Genomic DNA, 16,531 nt, shown 5'->3' with positions numbered 1-16,531 from the left:
GGTGCACATGTTGCCCAGTGCACTCCATACTCGGTGCACACGGTGTGCTCGGTGCTTGGTACATAGTGCCTCAGTGCACACGATGCTCGGTGCACCCTGTGTGCTTGGTACTTAGTGCATTCAGTGTGCATGGTGCTCGGTGTGCACAGTGCTTAGTGCACTCGGTACTCGTGCACGTGGTGCTAGGTTCACTCTGTAAGCATGGTGCTCGGTGCACTCGATGCTTACGGAGCTTGGTGCACTTCAGTGCTTGGTCCGCTTGGACCAATTAGTGCGCACAGTGCTTGGTGCACTCGGTAGTGGCAGCCATGACGAGTATCCCATGGTTTTACGCCTGCACATCTTGTAAGGCGAACATGCCACTCAGTGACAAGCACCCACTCTGCGTGCGGTGGCTAGGGGTCCAACATGCCACGGAGGCCATGGGCCGAGATGACTTCTGCGACTTATGCACGGCTTTTCAGCCCAGGGTACGTCGCAATAGGCTCAGAAGGGCCATGGGGCTAGACGCTCAGTCTCCCACAGCAGAGCCGTCAGCAGCCCTCGGGGCCCCATCATCCCCACTCCTCCAGCTCTCACAGAGCCCCTCGCAGGAGATCCCCTGCACTCAGGCTCCTGTGATGAGACCTCTCAGTCGCTCCCCCTCCCCCCAGGCGATAAGAGTGAAGCGCTCAAGGCAGGCGAGAGATATTATTTATCTCAAGGAACAGATGGCCCGGGTCCTTGAACTACTGTCGAGGCAGCAAGCTCCTACGGCACTGGTAGAGGTCCCGGCCCCACTACCACCCCACCAGCTTTGGCCGGAACCAGAGCCGCAACCTTTGATGGCGGAGGAGGACACGCTATCTTTAGCGGCCTCCTGGGATGAGGACTCCTTCCCCACAGAGATGGAGGAAGAAGAGGAGCCGGCACCATCAACTGTGGTGGAACCTAGCTCTGAGATTGCCTCAGAGACTAGTTTTCCACAATTGCCCAGCTCCATGCCGGCATTGATGGTGCGCTGCAAAGTTTTTGCAGATCCCCTGGGCGACACCAGCAGAGCCCCACTGGTCCGTGTTTCGGACGCAGTAGGTGGCTCCCACAGCACAAACCTTCCCACCGTTCCCTGATTTTATGAATCAACCGTCTTTTAGGATCAACCGTCATCAGCGTCGAGGAGGTTGGTTAAGGCCCCGCCGGTGGGTGGATTGTCTAGGGACCCTATGTGCCTGAACCCTGTGTAGAGTTACTGAGACACACCTGAAGAGGGCCTACGCAGTGGAGGAGCAGGTGACCCGCCTGGCTAACATGGCGGGTATTCTATATGTGTATTTGGATGGCGTGCTCCCAGAGACCCCGCTCCCAGAGCCGGTGGCCACTGAGTTTCGCCTTCTTTCAAGCACGCTGCTCCAGATCTCTGGTCTTCAAGGGCAAGCCTTAGGCCGGAGCCTGGCAAGCCTGGTGGTGGCTCGCAGACATCTATGACTGTCGCAAGCAAGGATGTCTGACGCGGATAAGGTGGGGTTGCTGGATGCGCCGATATCCCCGGGACATACATTCGGGCCGGCTGTGGAGGAGATTTTACAGCGCCCCTTCAGCAGCGTGAAGCATCTCAGCAGGTGGCCGCACTGCTCCCTCCCTGTGCTCTGCTGCGGGGTCGGTCGAGCTATTGGCAGGCCCCCCTGCCGCGTATCGTCGCAAGGACGGTTCCAGTCCCCAAGGCCCCGCTGGGTGACCTGAGGCATCGCCTACAGGCCTCAGCGGCGATGGGAAACCAAGCTCCTCTGCAGAGCACAAGGAATGCAGGGCGTGGTGCATCCATGCAACAGCGTTCCAGGAGGCAATTCCAGGGCCGTCGCCAGCAGGGGCCCTGAAGGCTTGCGGCCTCAGGCCTATCCTTTCACCGCACAACAGCTGCAATACTGGCGTGCTTGCATCTCGGACACCGGTTACGTGCTGCAGTTCCGTTTGGGACCTCCCCCTTTTCGAGTAGTGGCGACTCCACAGCAGCTCTGGTATAGAGAGCTCAGAAAATATCTACCAATAGGCAGGCATATCCCATAAGTAATGTTATTGGTGGTCGTCTTCTCTTTCAGGGAACCAGGGTTACGGTCAGTAACCTAACGTTTTATATATATCTCTATTCCTATCCGGCTGTTGCCGATGGTACTATGCAAGTGTTAGTGGGGGTTCTCAAGTTAATTCCTTGTTTCGAAGGTCTGCCTGTCACTCAGAACAGGAATGAAAGACCAGAGGGAGTGATTCGGACCAAAATAAGTTATTTTAATTTTTATTTTGGGCTTTGCCCAAAGTCAGTGGGCAAGTCGAGAATTGCCCGTAACATATACAAAAAAAAGCTGATTTATTGAGCCAGTTTTAGGAGAGTAAACTGCATTAGCACTTAAAATAAGTTGCTGTTCCAGCACGTAAGGATCTTTTATAAATTGATTAAGTAATATTAGAAACTTCAGAACTTTCGTCCACTAATCAGGAAGCCCCTTTGCAGATCACTACCACAGTCTTGTGGTGTGTTCGTAAACTCAATCTGACGCTCTGAAAGAGCGTCCGAGAAATCTCTTTGGTGCTTCAGAGCGTGAATTTTTCTTTAGTTTTCGAACAACCTAAAACGGTCAGCAAGAACACAAAAGTTATGGTTTTCTCAATGACTGAAAACACTTTTGGTAATCTTTTACAAGATCTTCAATCTGACAGTGAGGATGAAAATGTAAGCCGGTCATTCGTGAAAAATTGATAGTACTATTATTAACTATGATCATTAGGCAGTTAACTCAGCCATTTTGAAAGTGAACTCCCTGAGAATCCAGCTCTGAAGCTGGAGTGGCCAGAGTGTGCTCCGAGCGGTCCGAAATTCTTCTCCTCTGAGTTTTCGAACAACACCACAGAGCACTCCAGGAGTTTATGAACAGTCAGAGTGCGCTCTGACAGCCTGAGATTGAGTTTACAAATGCACCCTTGATAACCCTTGAAACAGAAGCACAGCAAAACATTGAAAATGTAAATAAATCTAGAAAATAAATGTTTTCTATTTGCAATACAGCCCCGATTTATTGAAATATCCTGTAGTCACGGTTATAGTTTTTTACAAGTTAGTCAAAATAATAGTAACAGTTAGAATAGCAACAGTGATACAGTAAATAGTTTCTTTCTTTGTTAACTCAGAATGGATCGTATCAAAACCCGACAACAGAAGTTCAAGAAGGGCAAGGAGAGGATGTTGAGCTTGGCCCAGGAGTCAGGAGAGGGGGCGACCCTGATTCAGAATGAGGAAGAGGAGGATGATGAAGGTACCTCAGTTACAATCCGTCACTATGCATGTCTGCTCTTGATGTCAACATTAAGAGAAATCAAGGGCCATATTGAGTAAAAGATCATGGATAATAGATTCTTAAAGCTTTTTACTCCCTATGGAAATTAGCAAAACATTTTCAAAGAGTAAAACTGCATCCTATACAGTTACCAAAAATGAAATAAAAAAAATATAGACATTTAATTTAGGGCTCTATGTACTAATATTACTTACGTGTTTGTAAATACTGTGAATTCGTAGCCTCCGTCCTTCGTAGAATTTTTTCTAAACAGCTCTTTTTCGTGAACAACTACCGTAATATCACCGCAAGTTTATGAACAGCATTAATTACTGCTCATTATACAGGAGAGATAGGAATTTTCAACTCATTATAATAGATTCACAATGACAAAAGTCAAGATTTATATATATATATATATATATAATGGGATCAAGCTATGACTCCTGCAGACTCCGACATTAATGCAACTACGGCACGGGCCAAAAAGAAAAGGAAAACAAATTTCTACAAAGACGAAACTTACCAGTTAGTGAAATGGAAAAAAAATCAGGGCCAAAACAAAAAGACTTGACACTTGACATTTAACATGCGATGAAGAATGTAATACAGAAACATTATAATGTAATAATGTATTATGTCAAACCAAATGTGATGTGTTCAACATAGTGCAAACAGACCCTGGGCACAGCGAAAACAAACTAAAACGGATTTTTGGTGTTGAGTCAAAAATTTTTGTTTCAGTTTTTTTTAATTAAATAAAAAAATATATATTAAAGAGTTATAGAACATTAGTCCCATTACTTAAGATGTAACATGATATTTATTTAATCTGTTTTGGTGAATTGCATAATGTTTGATATTCATAAAATGTTACTTTCTACAACTTCCATGTGCAGTTTTTTTTTTTTTAATTGTAGTTTCATTTGAAAATAAAAATCATCAATATTTATATGCTGAAGCTCAGCTTTGGCTGTGGATTCCTCCTGTCTGTTTGGGAACTTCTAGCATTAGTTTTGTAGATATGCAGGCATGCAGGTAAAGCAGGACAAGTACTCATTACCTGCATGTTTTGACATCATAAAGTTACACTTTGGGATGTCTCAAATCAACCTGAAGAAACCTTCAGTGAAAGCAGCATCTGTAAATATCGCTGATATTTTTAATTCCAGTAATGAATGAGTTTTGCATTAAAATAATGAATGAATAAATAAATACATGTTATGTAACTCTTACACATTATGGTGTTTTTATTTGTGAAAAACCTGTTTTTACAACTACTTTGAAATATTTATAACAAGTGCAATATTCATTTTAAAATTAATGTCTGAACGTATTTTATTTTAGGAGAAGCAGACAAAGAAAAAGCCAAGGGCAAAAAAAGGCAGTGGTGGCGGCCTTGGGTTGACCATGCTTCCAGTAGGTTTTCCACAATCCCCTGTCAATTATTTTGAAGTGAAACCTTATATCCTTGACTAGAACCCAGAGGATACTCTTACTGCTCAGTCCATGTACTGTACACTGTGGACGTGGCTCTACAGAACCTTTAGAACCAAGTCTAGAAGTTTTTTAATGAGATATTATTGCTTTTGGAGGCCTATTTAAGGTTTCATATAAGATATTCAATAGTTTTATCCTCAACAACCAACAGGTTTTGGTAAGTTACATTTTATGTAACTCTGTACTTAAACAAAGGCCTTTTCTTTAAAGGTGACCTTAAATAGGACAACATGGTAACGGATCAGTGCCAAAAAGTGATAATGCCCATTATCTTACTTGCTTGTTGAATTTGAACAAAACAACTCAGTGTAAATCACTATAGATAAATAAAACCAAAAGACATAATTATTCATTGATGCAGATTTGTAACTAAACCTTCACACCCATGAAAATGTAACTCATGGGACTATTTCTGTAGAGTCACCAGTAAAGTATAACTCTGTTTGTGCTAATTGATGTCATAGGGCCTGCTTAAAAAGAGGCAGTATCCTTTCCTCAAGCCTGGTGATCGTATATCCCATTTATTCTGGCCAAATCTTGATCTACAAGAGATTTAATTGTGTTATAAAAAATAAACTCAAGTTAATTATTTAGGAAGGAAATTGGATTATGCCTCTTATGCAGTCATACATGTATGATAATTGAGGGACCCAAAGTGAAACATCATCCTCTAGCTTAGTATTTTTTTTAAATTCTGGAGTTATTTTCTACCGTTTTATTACCCTAAACCAAACTGACTCATCTACAGCTCCTAAGTGAAAGGAAACACCATGTTTGTATTGCTATTTTTACAGGGATATTGAATACTGTTATACTGTAGCGGCCCAGAGAGTATGGGGTAGAAAGGAGGCAGTGCACGTAAAGCTCTGTAACTGCTCGTGCAAATAAACCTGGCCTCTTTTACATGGGCTGGCAAGTGCATTCCACCTTTTGCCTCACCCTGTCAATCCTGCATCTGTTCTTGGAAATTAGCCCCTCCTCTCCCGCCTCCCTCCTCCCTCTACCAATTCAGCATTGCAATTTTTGTCTCTTCACTTTCAGTGTGTTTCTAAACCAAAAAGCTAATGTAGGATGGAAATGTAATTAATATCCCAACTCAAACAGTGTACAAAATGATTATCATGTATTTAACTGACAAGCAGTTAAAGTGCAATTATGTAAGTTGATCCCACCAACACAGTTGCTGGTACAGTATCTTCAGGAGGTGATGTTCAAATCCTTTGGGTTTCTCTCTTTTCATAAGGTCTTAAAATGTGGCCTATCATTTATAAATTGTCAGCCTTAGTCATCATTTTCTGATGTTCCTTTTATTTCTTTTTTATTTAATTTACCCTGTCATTCTCCCTACATCGTCATGATTAAAAACTCTTCTGTTCAAAGATATAAGGTGATGTTAACAACTAACCATTATTACAATCTGGAGTACAATGTATATTTTATGGAGGCCAGTCTATCACTGGCTGTGAGTTACGGACTGTAAAATACTGTGGTTTAGTCACTGATGAAATTTACTCCTTTCTTTTTCTTGCTTTCAAAACTAACAATATTTTCGCTTTTTAGTACTGATTTTCCCTCTAAAACCTGGCTTTTACAATTGTATTGTGACCCCACTTTTAACCTCCTCTTCTGATGTGTACACATAATGTTAAAACCTAGAGACGTTCTGTCTTATGTTTTATTTCCATTTTATTTTGTTTGGTGTTTCTGAAGTTAAAAAAAAGTGATTAAAGGTAAGTATCAACTCCTACCTGTATATTAATATACGTTTTGTTGCCTTACCATTACCTTAAAATTAAATTCATATGCATATTAAACTAAGCTTTCGAACCCCTATATCTGAATCTTCTCCAATAGAAGCAGGGACTAATACACATTTTCTCAAGTGAACACAAATTGCTGGTTCCACAGACCCTGATAAACATTAATCCTGGTCGTCTCAATATGACCCTACAATAGTGCTAATAATGGTCTGTGAAACAAGCTTTAAACATGTCTCTATGGATAAGCAAGGAATAGCACTGCAGCTGATGGTCTGGGTTTACCTGTGCAGTTGCAGTATCTTCTTGTTCACTGCTTACCCTTGTATACCTTAGTGGTGCGGAGTGGGGATTATTACTTGTTTGAGACGGACAGTGAGGAGGAAGAAGAGGAGGAGAAAAAGGATGATGAAGAGCCCCCTAAGAAATCTGCATTCCAGGTGCGTTGTAGCCATGAACAATACACAGTCCTCTGATCCCTACATGTACCTGGGTGTTTTTATAGGGATGCATCTAGTTTGCAATAAAAACGTATTGTTTTTTGAAATATCTGAATCTAATAAGCCGCTCATCATAAATGAAAGAACATGTCTTTAAACTAAATCTTTCCAGGAATCTTTCAGTTTTGTTAGCACAGATACAAGCATTTCTGATTTCATGGTTTTCTGCTTCGTATCTTTGAGAAAACCGCAATTTAAGAAAATGTCACAAATGCACTGTACAGAATATATCTTAAAGTGTTATACTACTTGCTTCTTCTGGTGGCAAACATAATAGCTACTTCAACTTTCTAAAAAAAGATAAAAAAATAAAGTTTATATTTTAAACTTTATTTGATCTTCATGTCATTGTATATTTTGGAATTCTGATTAACAAGGGTCTTGTTTTTAAATACCATTAAATATGATTTATATGTATCAGACAGGGTCAAATGGTATGCAGGTTAATTTAGCTTAAATTGTTTTCTCCTGGTATTTAACATTAATATCAACTGAATCATGACCTTCACCTAACACTAGGCATTCCTCCTGTTTCAGCCTGTTATCACATGCAAGATCATCTACATGTTAAAATGTATAAATACTAATAAAACTTTCTCAATGACATGTTACCCTTTCTCCTATATTATAAGTATACCTTCATTAACATACTCCTACTAACTCTCTCACTTTGTCCTTCTTTGTAGACAGCAATTGGAAAATTTGCTTCAGCTATTTTGGCCTTGCCAAAATCTATTATTAAACTGCCCAAAACTATTCTTCAGTATGTAATCAGGGCAGCAAAGGTATTTGCCAGACCTTTTATGTATATGCAGTGTGTTTCTCCCTATCATCCCACACCACATTGAACTGCATTTTCATTTAGGTTTGCAGATATTAAAAGAACAGCAATAATCAAATTGATTGACTATCGTTTATTCATTTACATAAAACTAATAACAAAAATGGAAAACTAATGTATAAAATGAAAATGCAGTTGACTTTATTTCCTTCATTATGCTCATTCTTTTGGTGTCTGTGTTTGTGATTGTGAGAAGCTTGCATAAATCCATCAGGACTGGCCACTATTGGGTTTTAGTTGGAGACAATTCTTTCACAGAAAGCAGATCATTTTTTCTTTTCATTAGGCAGCAAGTTACACTGGCAGCTTTGAATAATGTTAATTTTAAAATGATTTGTATTGACTTTTTTTTTTTTAATGTATCAACATTATTGTAAATAGCATTGTTACAAACATCTACTTTACAAAAGTAAATGTTGTACATGCGGTCAGCACTCGGATATATGACACTCAGATACATGTCAGTCGCGTTTTACCATCCTTGGATTAGGAAACAAATCAATTCCCTTTATATATATATATATATATAACAAATGAATGCACTTACCCGTCACACGCGATTAACGACTCCTACGTTCCCACTAGCCTCTCGTCATGTTGCCACAAGCTAAACACTTTCCCTTGTGGCTCAACTGTTTTTCACCAGGTTCGCCACGATGGCGAAGGCTTTGAAATATGTACTTGTGTAAGACTGCTGGCACGATTACTTTCAACCTGTGCTGGCAGATGATCAATACAGACTGTTTAGTTTGATTTCATTTCACCCAATGAAAGCCCTTTAGCATAATCACTTAACATGTGCATGCCACACACGTTGTGTTTGGCGGGAGGACAGAGGTTCTAATTAGAAACAGTCAGCGAATGGTGCTGCTTGTAAAAATTATTTTAAAAAAAACCCCAAAAAAACATGGCATCCAAACGGAAAAATTCTTGACATGTATTAAAAAAACAAAAAATGTACAGGCAAATTATCAGAATCATGTTCTGAAAGATGTAGCCCAAGGAATACCAGTCACCCATGTACACACAACTAAAAATATGTCTGTGATAGTCACAGGGAGGGGAAGCAGTCATGGTTTCAAACATACTCTCTGGTCCCAAAAGAACATTTTCACAGACGGCAAGCCAGAAACACACAGCTTCAAAAAATCACAGCTAAGTTTTTTTTTTTTTTTTTTTCGTTGTTTGCTATCTCTTTAAAATGTGATAAAATATATTTTGGAAATACTAACAGAGTGGATTCGAAAGAGGAACAATTTAATAAAAGAATAAACACATTTATTATTTTAAAAAGAAGGATTCATCTCACTATGATTTATTGAGTTTTAACATCAGAATCGATGCAATATTACTGTCAGTAGTCCCAGGTGAAAGAACACAGTAGTGTCTGTACAATCCTACTAATATTATTAATCACATTAGTACAAGCTTGTGTAACTAGAGCTGCGGTTGGTCAGGGAGGCATTAATATTAATATACACTAAAAGCACTGAGTCTACTGGCACAATTTTGCTTTTCCATTCTGCAGTGGAAAGAAAACCGTGTAACAGTCAACATACGATAATGTGAAGGATTATGCAGTACATGAATATCTCTGCAAATCTGTTCAGAATTTAGGGAATCTGTAATGACGTTCTTTCACGTGGGACTAAGTTTGGCATTTATTAAATGGGAATCAGAGTTATAGTGTACTTTACATATACTTTATGTGTATTGTAAAGGATAGGGTCTGGCATATAAATATATACGTGTTTTCAAATAAAATATGTTTTATAACTTGTTTATAGTATTGTCAAGTGGCTTAAGTTTTTCCAGTGTGGCTAAAAAATGTTCAGTTACTTTAGCCACAGTGGCTAACTAAATGAAAGTCTTAGAGGGAACGTAGAACTCAGTCACCAGTTTTCTGATACAAAGACCATCTCTTCAGTGTTACAGTTTATTTGATTATCCATCACAGCCCGTGTTTTTTTTTTTCTCGCATGCCAAATCAGTCTTTATTGTGCAGTTACACAGCGCTTCCTCAAATTTCACATGACGAAAATACAGCAAAAAGAAAGCGAAAGAGAGAAGCTACAGTAACGTAAAACAGTTCATCATTGAACAGTTTTAGATACTGTGGTGTACTTTTTTTAATCTGTGATCTTTAGTTGCTTTTGCGCATTTTCATTTGCAAGTGAACTGTGACATTAGCGCCTTATCGAGCACTATAGTCTGCAATTTTGAATATTGACTTTGGATACTGTTTTAATTCCGGAAACTGTTTTTTTTTTTTTATCTTTTGTTAAATTGCATTGCCTTTTACGTTTTACGCAGTTCTGTGCATGGGTCACGTTTTGATTTCATTTTTCTGTTGGGTCGTTAACGGGGAATTTTACATACTGCTACGATACGTACCAGATTTAAAAATATGTACTCTATTACAGTCCAGTGTCGTCTGTTTTTGGCAAGTGATATTTTCAGAATCATATTGTTCTGAATATAGTACTGTACCAACAAAAACAATTACAGTATATCTAAATGGAAACCTACTTATTTTAAAACATAGTCCTTTAAGAGGTGTATTTTTTGTGTTGTGCCAAAATGAAATAATCAGATATGCCTCACTCTCGTTTAACCGTCACTGAAGTCAAAATTGTATGGGGTCGGATATGTGAGTGCTGACTGTATTGTATTTATTCTGTAATAATATATATATATATATATAAAAAAAAATTAGATGCCTTCACAAAGTAACCAAAAACGGTGGCTCTTGACACAAAAGTTGTGCAGAATTTTTAAAAATATATATACCCGGTATTTATTTATAAACAGATGAGCCTACATTTTTGTACTAACATTTTATTAGGGGTAAAAAAAATGCTGCTAAACGGCTAGATTCATATTAGTTGGGACATAATGAGCTTGCTTAATGAAACAGCATGATGTTGTGGACCTAATGTTTTGTTTATCTACTGTAAATGCTATCTTAACAAACATTGCTTTAATGCATGAGTGTGTGTGTGTGTGTGCCTTGTGTATGCACTGTTGTCACCAACTCCTGTAAAACAGAACAGCGTAATTCATTTCACCGGCCACTGAAAATCATTGCATGCTCAAAACCATGTCTGTTTAAATATCTATTCATTTCTATTTCATTACTTTAAGCTTTAACAAAAAGTCACTTGCCTGAAATAAGTATTTTAGCAAAACGTTTTGACTTGTGCATTATTTAATTTTGTGTTAAAAAGCTTTGTTTCAGGGGTTTATTTACATATCGCATGGTACTTGCAACATTTTACAAAATTGGCCGCTGGCCTGGCGCATTTAACATAGTGAAGAGTTATCGTGCTCTACATGGCATTTGAGCTGTGGAGGCACCAAGAATCAGACATACTGCCTGATATAAATCCAGCTTATTTAGTTTTGTGTTCCATACATGATGTTTCTGCCTGGTTTGCATTGTTATTGTTTAGTTGTAGTGTTGCACAGAGCTTCAATCAGTACGTTTAATGACAAAGCGTTTTCCGAAAACTAATGTTTTCGGAAAACTGAATCAGAAAACTGATATTCTTAAAACGTCACTTTAACGATAGAAAGTCTAATTAGAATTCAACAGTATACATGGATTGAAGTACTGTAGTACCCTAAGTACGATTTGAACAGACTGAACATTTCAGCGATAGAACAGAGACCAATCCAATAACTCAAGTGCTTTATCGAAATGGCAGGTCTTAAATTCAAAGATTACTATCCTATATTACCAGTTTCTCTAGCAGACATTATTTTAAATTATCACGTCATTTTAAAGCTGGAAAACATGGGCTCCCAAGTGGCGCATCCAGTAAAGGCGCTTCGTGTGTGTCCTATAGTTTGACGTCGCAAGTTTGAGTCCAGGCTATTCCTTTGCCGACCGAGGACGGGAGCTTCCAGGGGACGGCGCTCAATTGGCCGAGCGCCTCCCGGGGGGAGGGAGGGTTAGGTCGGCCAGGGTGTCCTCGGCTCACTGCGCACCAGTGACCCCTGTAGTCTGGCCGTGCGCCTGCGGGCTTGCCTGTAAGCTGCCCGAGAGCTGCGTTGTCCTCCGACACTGTAGCTCTTGGGTGGCTTCATGGTGAGTCCGCAGTGTGAAAAAAAGCGGTCGGCTGACGGCACACGCTTCGGAGGACAGCATATGTTCGTCTTTGCCCTCCAGAGTCAGCGCAGGGGTGGTAGCGGTGAGCTAAGCCTAAAAATAATTGGCCATTTCCAAATTGGGGAGAAAATAATAAAAATAATTGGCAACGACTAAATTAAAAAAAAAAAAGCTGGAAAACATGTGCTGCTTCAGTATGGGCTACTGTATTACTTTATCCCTAACTAGACAAATGGATGCATGCAGACTGACTACAGATTATTATTATTTTCTCTGTTTTCTAAAACCACGTGCAGGAATGAAGGTCAGAGTCTGCACATGTGCAGTACGCTATCGGAATAAGTTTTCCGAAAAGTGTATTTACATGATATACATTTGGTTAGTTTTCGGAATTGAATCAGAAATTTCTAGGTGCTGTTTTCCGGAAACGGGCTTTCGGAATATTCCGATACATTTTCCGAAAACTGTGTTTACATGACTTTTGATATCGGAATTAGTTTTCGGAAAACTTGGTTTTCCGAAAAATATCAGAATTCTTATGCTCATGTAAACGCACTGAATGAGACTCTCTTCTTTAGTTTGTTTACCACGCCTTGATGACAGAATCCCTCAAGGAACAGAGCAAAGAGAAAATGAAGTTTTGGAAGAGGTACACTAGTAAAGGCAACAAGAAAAAAGATGACAAAGAAGGTATGTGTTTCTCCCTGTTGTCAGCCACGCACAAAACAGTAAAACGTAATGGTGACCTAGCTTTTACCAGCCAGTGTAGCCCAGAACATGATTATTTATTTATTATATATATTTGCAATAAAAGTAAATGACAGAGGCACCTTAAAGTAATCTTTGTCTTTAACAGCCATAAATGCTCGGTCCAGTTCATTCAGGTTTCAGTGAATGTTAAAAACCAAACTGTCTGAACTCCAGTTTGGTTACTCTGTGTATGATGTGTTTTCTATTATACATTATGGACAAGGACTGTGGCAAACCTTAGTTTAGGACACACTCAAATTAAACCAAAATATTTGTGCACTCACTTGTATATATATTTTTATAGTTTTGGGTCAAACTATATTAAACAGATAGAATAGCACCATAGAATAATAACACAGAACATGATTGTTGGACACCGCACCTTTAAGACTTTGGTTTCCAGCGGATTTGAAATAAAGTCCAACTTTCTGGTCCCCACGCCCTTTACAATTATTATTTTTTAAATGATTACTGTAATATAATAGTAATGGAAAGTAATAACTTGTTTCTAGTTGCCAAAAGGTTTGATCTAAAACATGTTGATCTCAACACAGTCTGTGGCTGTATTCGGTCTGCCACCTTTTCCAGCAGCAAGGAAGAATTTTATGCTCTTCCTGATGTTTACACCAAAGAATGAGGATAGCTGAAGGGCTGGTGTGAAATAACAAGAGCACTCTCTGAATGTTCATGGAGTATTCTGTTTATAGAACAATTATATTTTTTGAAAAGAAAGTGTGCTTAGACCTTTGTTTAACAGCTTTATTCAGAGGATTTCTTTCCTTAGATCAAGCTCCGCATTTGCTTAGCCATTACAGTGTAATTTGGATTAGTGCAATTCGCCCAGTCATTCTGTTATTTGATTTGAATGAATGCAAGAAACATTTCAAAATGAGATCTGGCAAAGAAAATATTCACAGAGCAGCATTGAATGTAAAAATGTTATTCAAGCTAGTGTAACAGGGTTGTAGCTGGGCTCGAACCAGCAACCCCACAGGCTTGTCTGTATTGGTGGTTTTAGAGCTTTTAAACGCATCTCCTCTCACCGACGGGACAGTATCACACAACAGTAGCCATTACACTAGATCTCTCAACAATTTAGAAGGGCCTGTTCTGAATAACATGAATGTTTTCTTTAACCCAGATACATAAAAGTGCTACAATGTGTTCCCAAACATAAACATTTATCTTACTTGAGTCTTGCCCGACGCCATAGAGCACCATTTACATAAGGATGCTTTCTCACTTCCACCACCAGAGTGACTGGGAGTGTGTTTTTATTCAGTACATATTCTACTCTCGTTTTGTTCATTTAGTTCAATCCTCTGCTGCTGATGAAAATGAATGAGACAGATTTCTAATCACTTTCATCTAGATCCTGGTGGCAAGTGGAAACCAGGAATGCAATGATACAAATAAACGTGTAGTATTGATATACTCAGAGTCCATTCAGAGATCAACATAAAGCAACAGAAATAAAGCACCAAATATGTTTAGACTCACTTTATAGCATCATTCTGTGCAAAGGAATCTGAAATGTGCAATGAAAGCAATGTGTCCTGTATGTGCTCTCCTGGATTCTGATGTTCAAACATTGCTCCATCAGCTTATGTTGCCATTGAGTGTGGAGAGCAGGAGGAGGAACCAGGAACCTCAAGAGAAGGAAAGAAATCTAATGGACCAGGTATGAACAACAAAGGACACCTAAACAAAAACACGTTTATTATGCATGCATGCCAAGGTATAAGTATGTCAGTGTGAGTGGACTGTATGCATTTTTTTATATTAATGATGTATTTTTTTTATTTTTGCTATCCAAGTACAGTAACTAAAATAAAATGGTGTGGAATCATAGTGTTCCGAGGGGTCGAACCTGTTTTTTCAAGGGTGTTTATTTCTAAACACACACTAGTAAACCTCTGCTTACAAGAAAGTTCATATTGTATGTGTACAGATGCTCTTTCAACACCGCAGATATCAGAACACATTTGAGAGTCAAACTGTATACTTGCGGGGATAGATAAACACGTGCTGTAGTGTTCATGGAGGGAAGCTTTTTTGTTGTTAGTAATAGCTAGTTAAAGCTGTTAGGTAACATTTTTTTTGGCAGTGTAGCCTGAGTTGAACTTAAAAGCAGTTGCAATTCAAATTGGATATTTAACCTAATATGAAACATGTTTACAAGTAAATTGGTCTCCAGACATTTCATTTACCCATCCTTAACTCTTTTATGATGACAACCATTTTGAGTTCTCTTGTTCCAATATTTAATTGTGTTCATTGTCTCTCTATCAAAATCCAACTGGCACTGTTGGTGCCTGTATAATCAATGTTGCCATCTCCTTTTGACTAAGATTGGAAAAGATGTGGTGACATAAGTTTGCTGGCCCTACCTTATTCATACTATTTCTATAAGTCAAGTGTGGCTGGAGTAAAAAATACAGTGACATTTGAAGTTAAAGAGAGGTTAACGCAAACACTTGAATCACATGTGAAACTGAGATGCTCAAAGAAAATATACCTGATGTGGTGTATTTTACATGGGAATCACATACAGCGTCATTGATGTGTACCAGTATATGTATTTTGACATGTTCCAATTCCACTGATTGCAGTAAAAAAAAAAAAAAGCTGTCTTGTTCTTGCCCACAGATAACATCATAAAGCGGGTTTTTAATATTGTGAAGTTCACCTGGGTCCTCTTTCTGACACTGCTGGACAGCTTTACAGAGTGGCTGAACTCCATTTCCAGGGAGCATATCGATATCTCCACTGTTCTCAGGATAGAACGATGTATGCTGACCAGAGAAATCAAAAAGGTACCGAACAGATTCAAAATGCAAGGTTCCTTCAAGTTATGTTTGAATATCATTCAGTCCATTTAAAATTAAACACAGAAACAGCAGGTAAAACAGAGCCTTTGATTGTCCATCCTCCATTATCAAATGCCAACAAATTCAAGAGAGCCTCTACCACCACCTAGTGGCTTAAACTAGTAGTATAGTGGCTGAAAACAAGCACTTAATCTGGGCCATGGTCCAAAATATTTTTACAAAAATTAAGCATATTTTTTTCACAGTTATTTACTTGCTTAACAAGCAGACTAGCTTCTTTTCAATCGTCCCCAAAATTCTGATCCCTAATTTAGTTTACCATCTACATTTAGGCTCTCAATGTTTTTATTCCCTAACAGGGAAATGTTCCATCTCGGGAGGGTATCCATATTTATTACCAGAACCAGATGCGGTTGAATCTTTCCAGGGAGTCTGGGCTGGACCAGCTTGATGATGACCTCTCTGCTTCATGTTCTCACAATGCAGACCGGAAACGTGGGGCTCGCAGAATGCACAGTTTAGACTCTGTAGCCTCTCGTGACAGCTTGTCGAGGTGTGGATTATAGAATAAAACAACACAGTACAGCAGCAATGTGATGGGAAATTATTCTTCAATGAGTGATGGAAATGCCTAACCCCATGACAGTATGGGATTGTGCTGTCTTATTACCAGTTGAATCTTCTGTAAAAAAAAAATATATATATACTTTTCTATTCCATAAGTATTTATGTCAGTGATTTGATAAATACTAAAATTAAAAAAAAATCCTTATGATTAAATTTAAATTAAATAAATGTATTTGATGAAGGTAGCTTTGTTGAAGGCAAAAAGTGAATGGCCAAACTTTTGAATGATCCAATGATTATATATATATATATATATATATATATATATATATATATATATATATATATATATATATATATATATATTTT

At 38.8% G+C, this 16,531-nt stretch overlaps 1 protein-coding gene across 3 annotated transcripts in view; it reads left to right on the top strand.

Moving 5' to 3' along the window:
- Positions 1-16,531, top strand: part of LOC117400530 (piezo-type mechanosensitive ion channel component 2-like) — a 198,810-nt gene that overhangs the window by 163,136 nt on the left and 19,143 nt on the right. For 2 of the 3 annotated variants that reach the window (XM_059022048.1, XM_059022047.1), the window contains 8 exons: positions 3,160-3,284; positions 4,653-4,724; positions 6,899-7,002; positions 7,749-7,847; positions 12,593-12,704; positions 14,368-14,445; positions 15,414-15,580; positions 15,955-16,148. In XM_059022048.1, the coding sequence (XP_058878031.1) occupies positions 3,160-3,284; positions 4,653-4,724; positions 6,899-7,002; positions 7,749-7,847; positions 12,593-12,704; positions 14,368-14,445; positions 15,414-15,580; positions 15,955-16,148 (951 nt within the window). The remainder of the gene's footprint in view (positions 1-3,159; positions 3,285-4,652; positions 4,725-6,898; positions 7,003-7,748; positions 7,848-12,592; positions 12,705-14,367; positions 14,446-15,413; positions 15,581-15,954; positions 16,149-16,531) is intronic. The other variant, XM_059022049.1, reaches the window with a different exon arrangement.

This window comes from Acipenser ruthenus, chromosome 4 (assembly GCF_902713425.1).
Source record: "Acipenser ruthenus chromosome 4, fAciRut3.2 maternal haplotype, whole genome shotgun sequence".
NCBI lineage: Eukaryota > Metazoa > Chordata > Actinopteri > Acipenseriformes > Acipenseridae > Acipenser > Acipenser ruthenus.
Note: the sequence above shows the minus strand (reverse complement) of the source record. Positions and strands in the feature narration are given on the sequence as shown.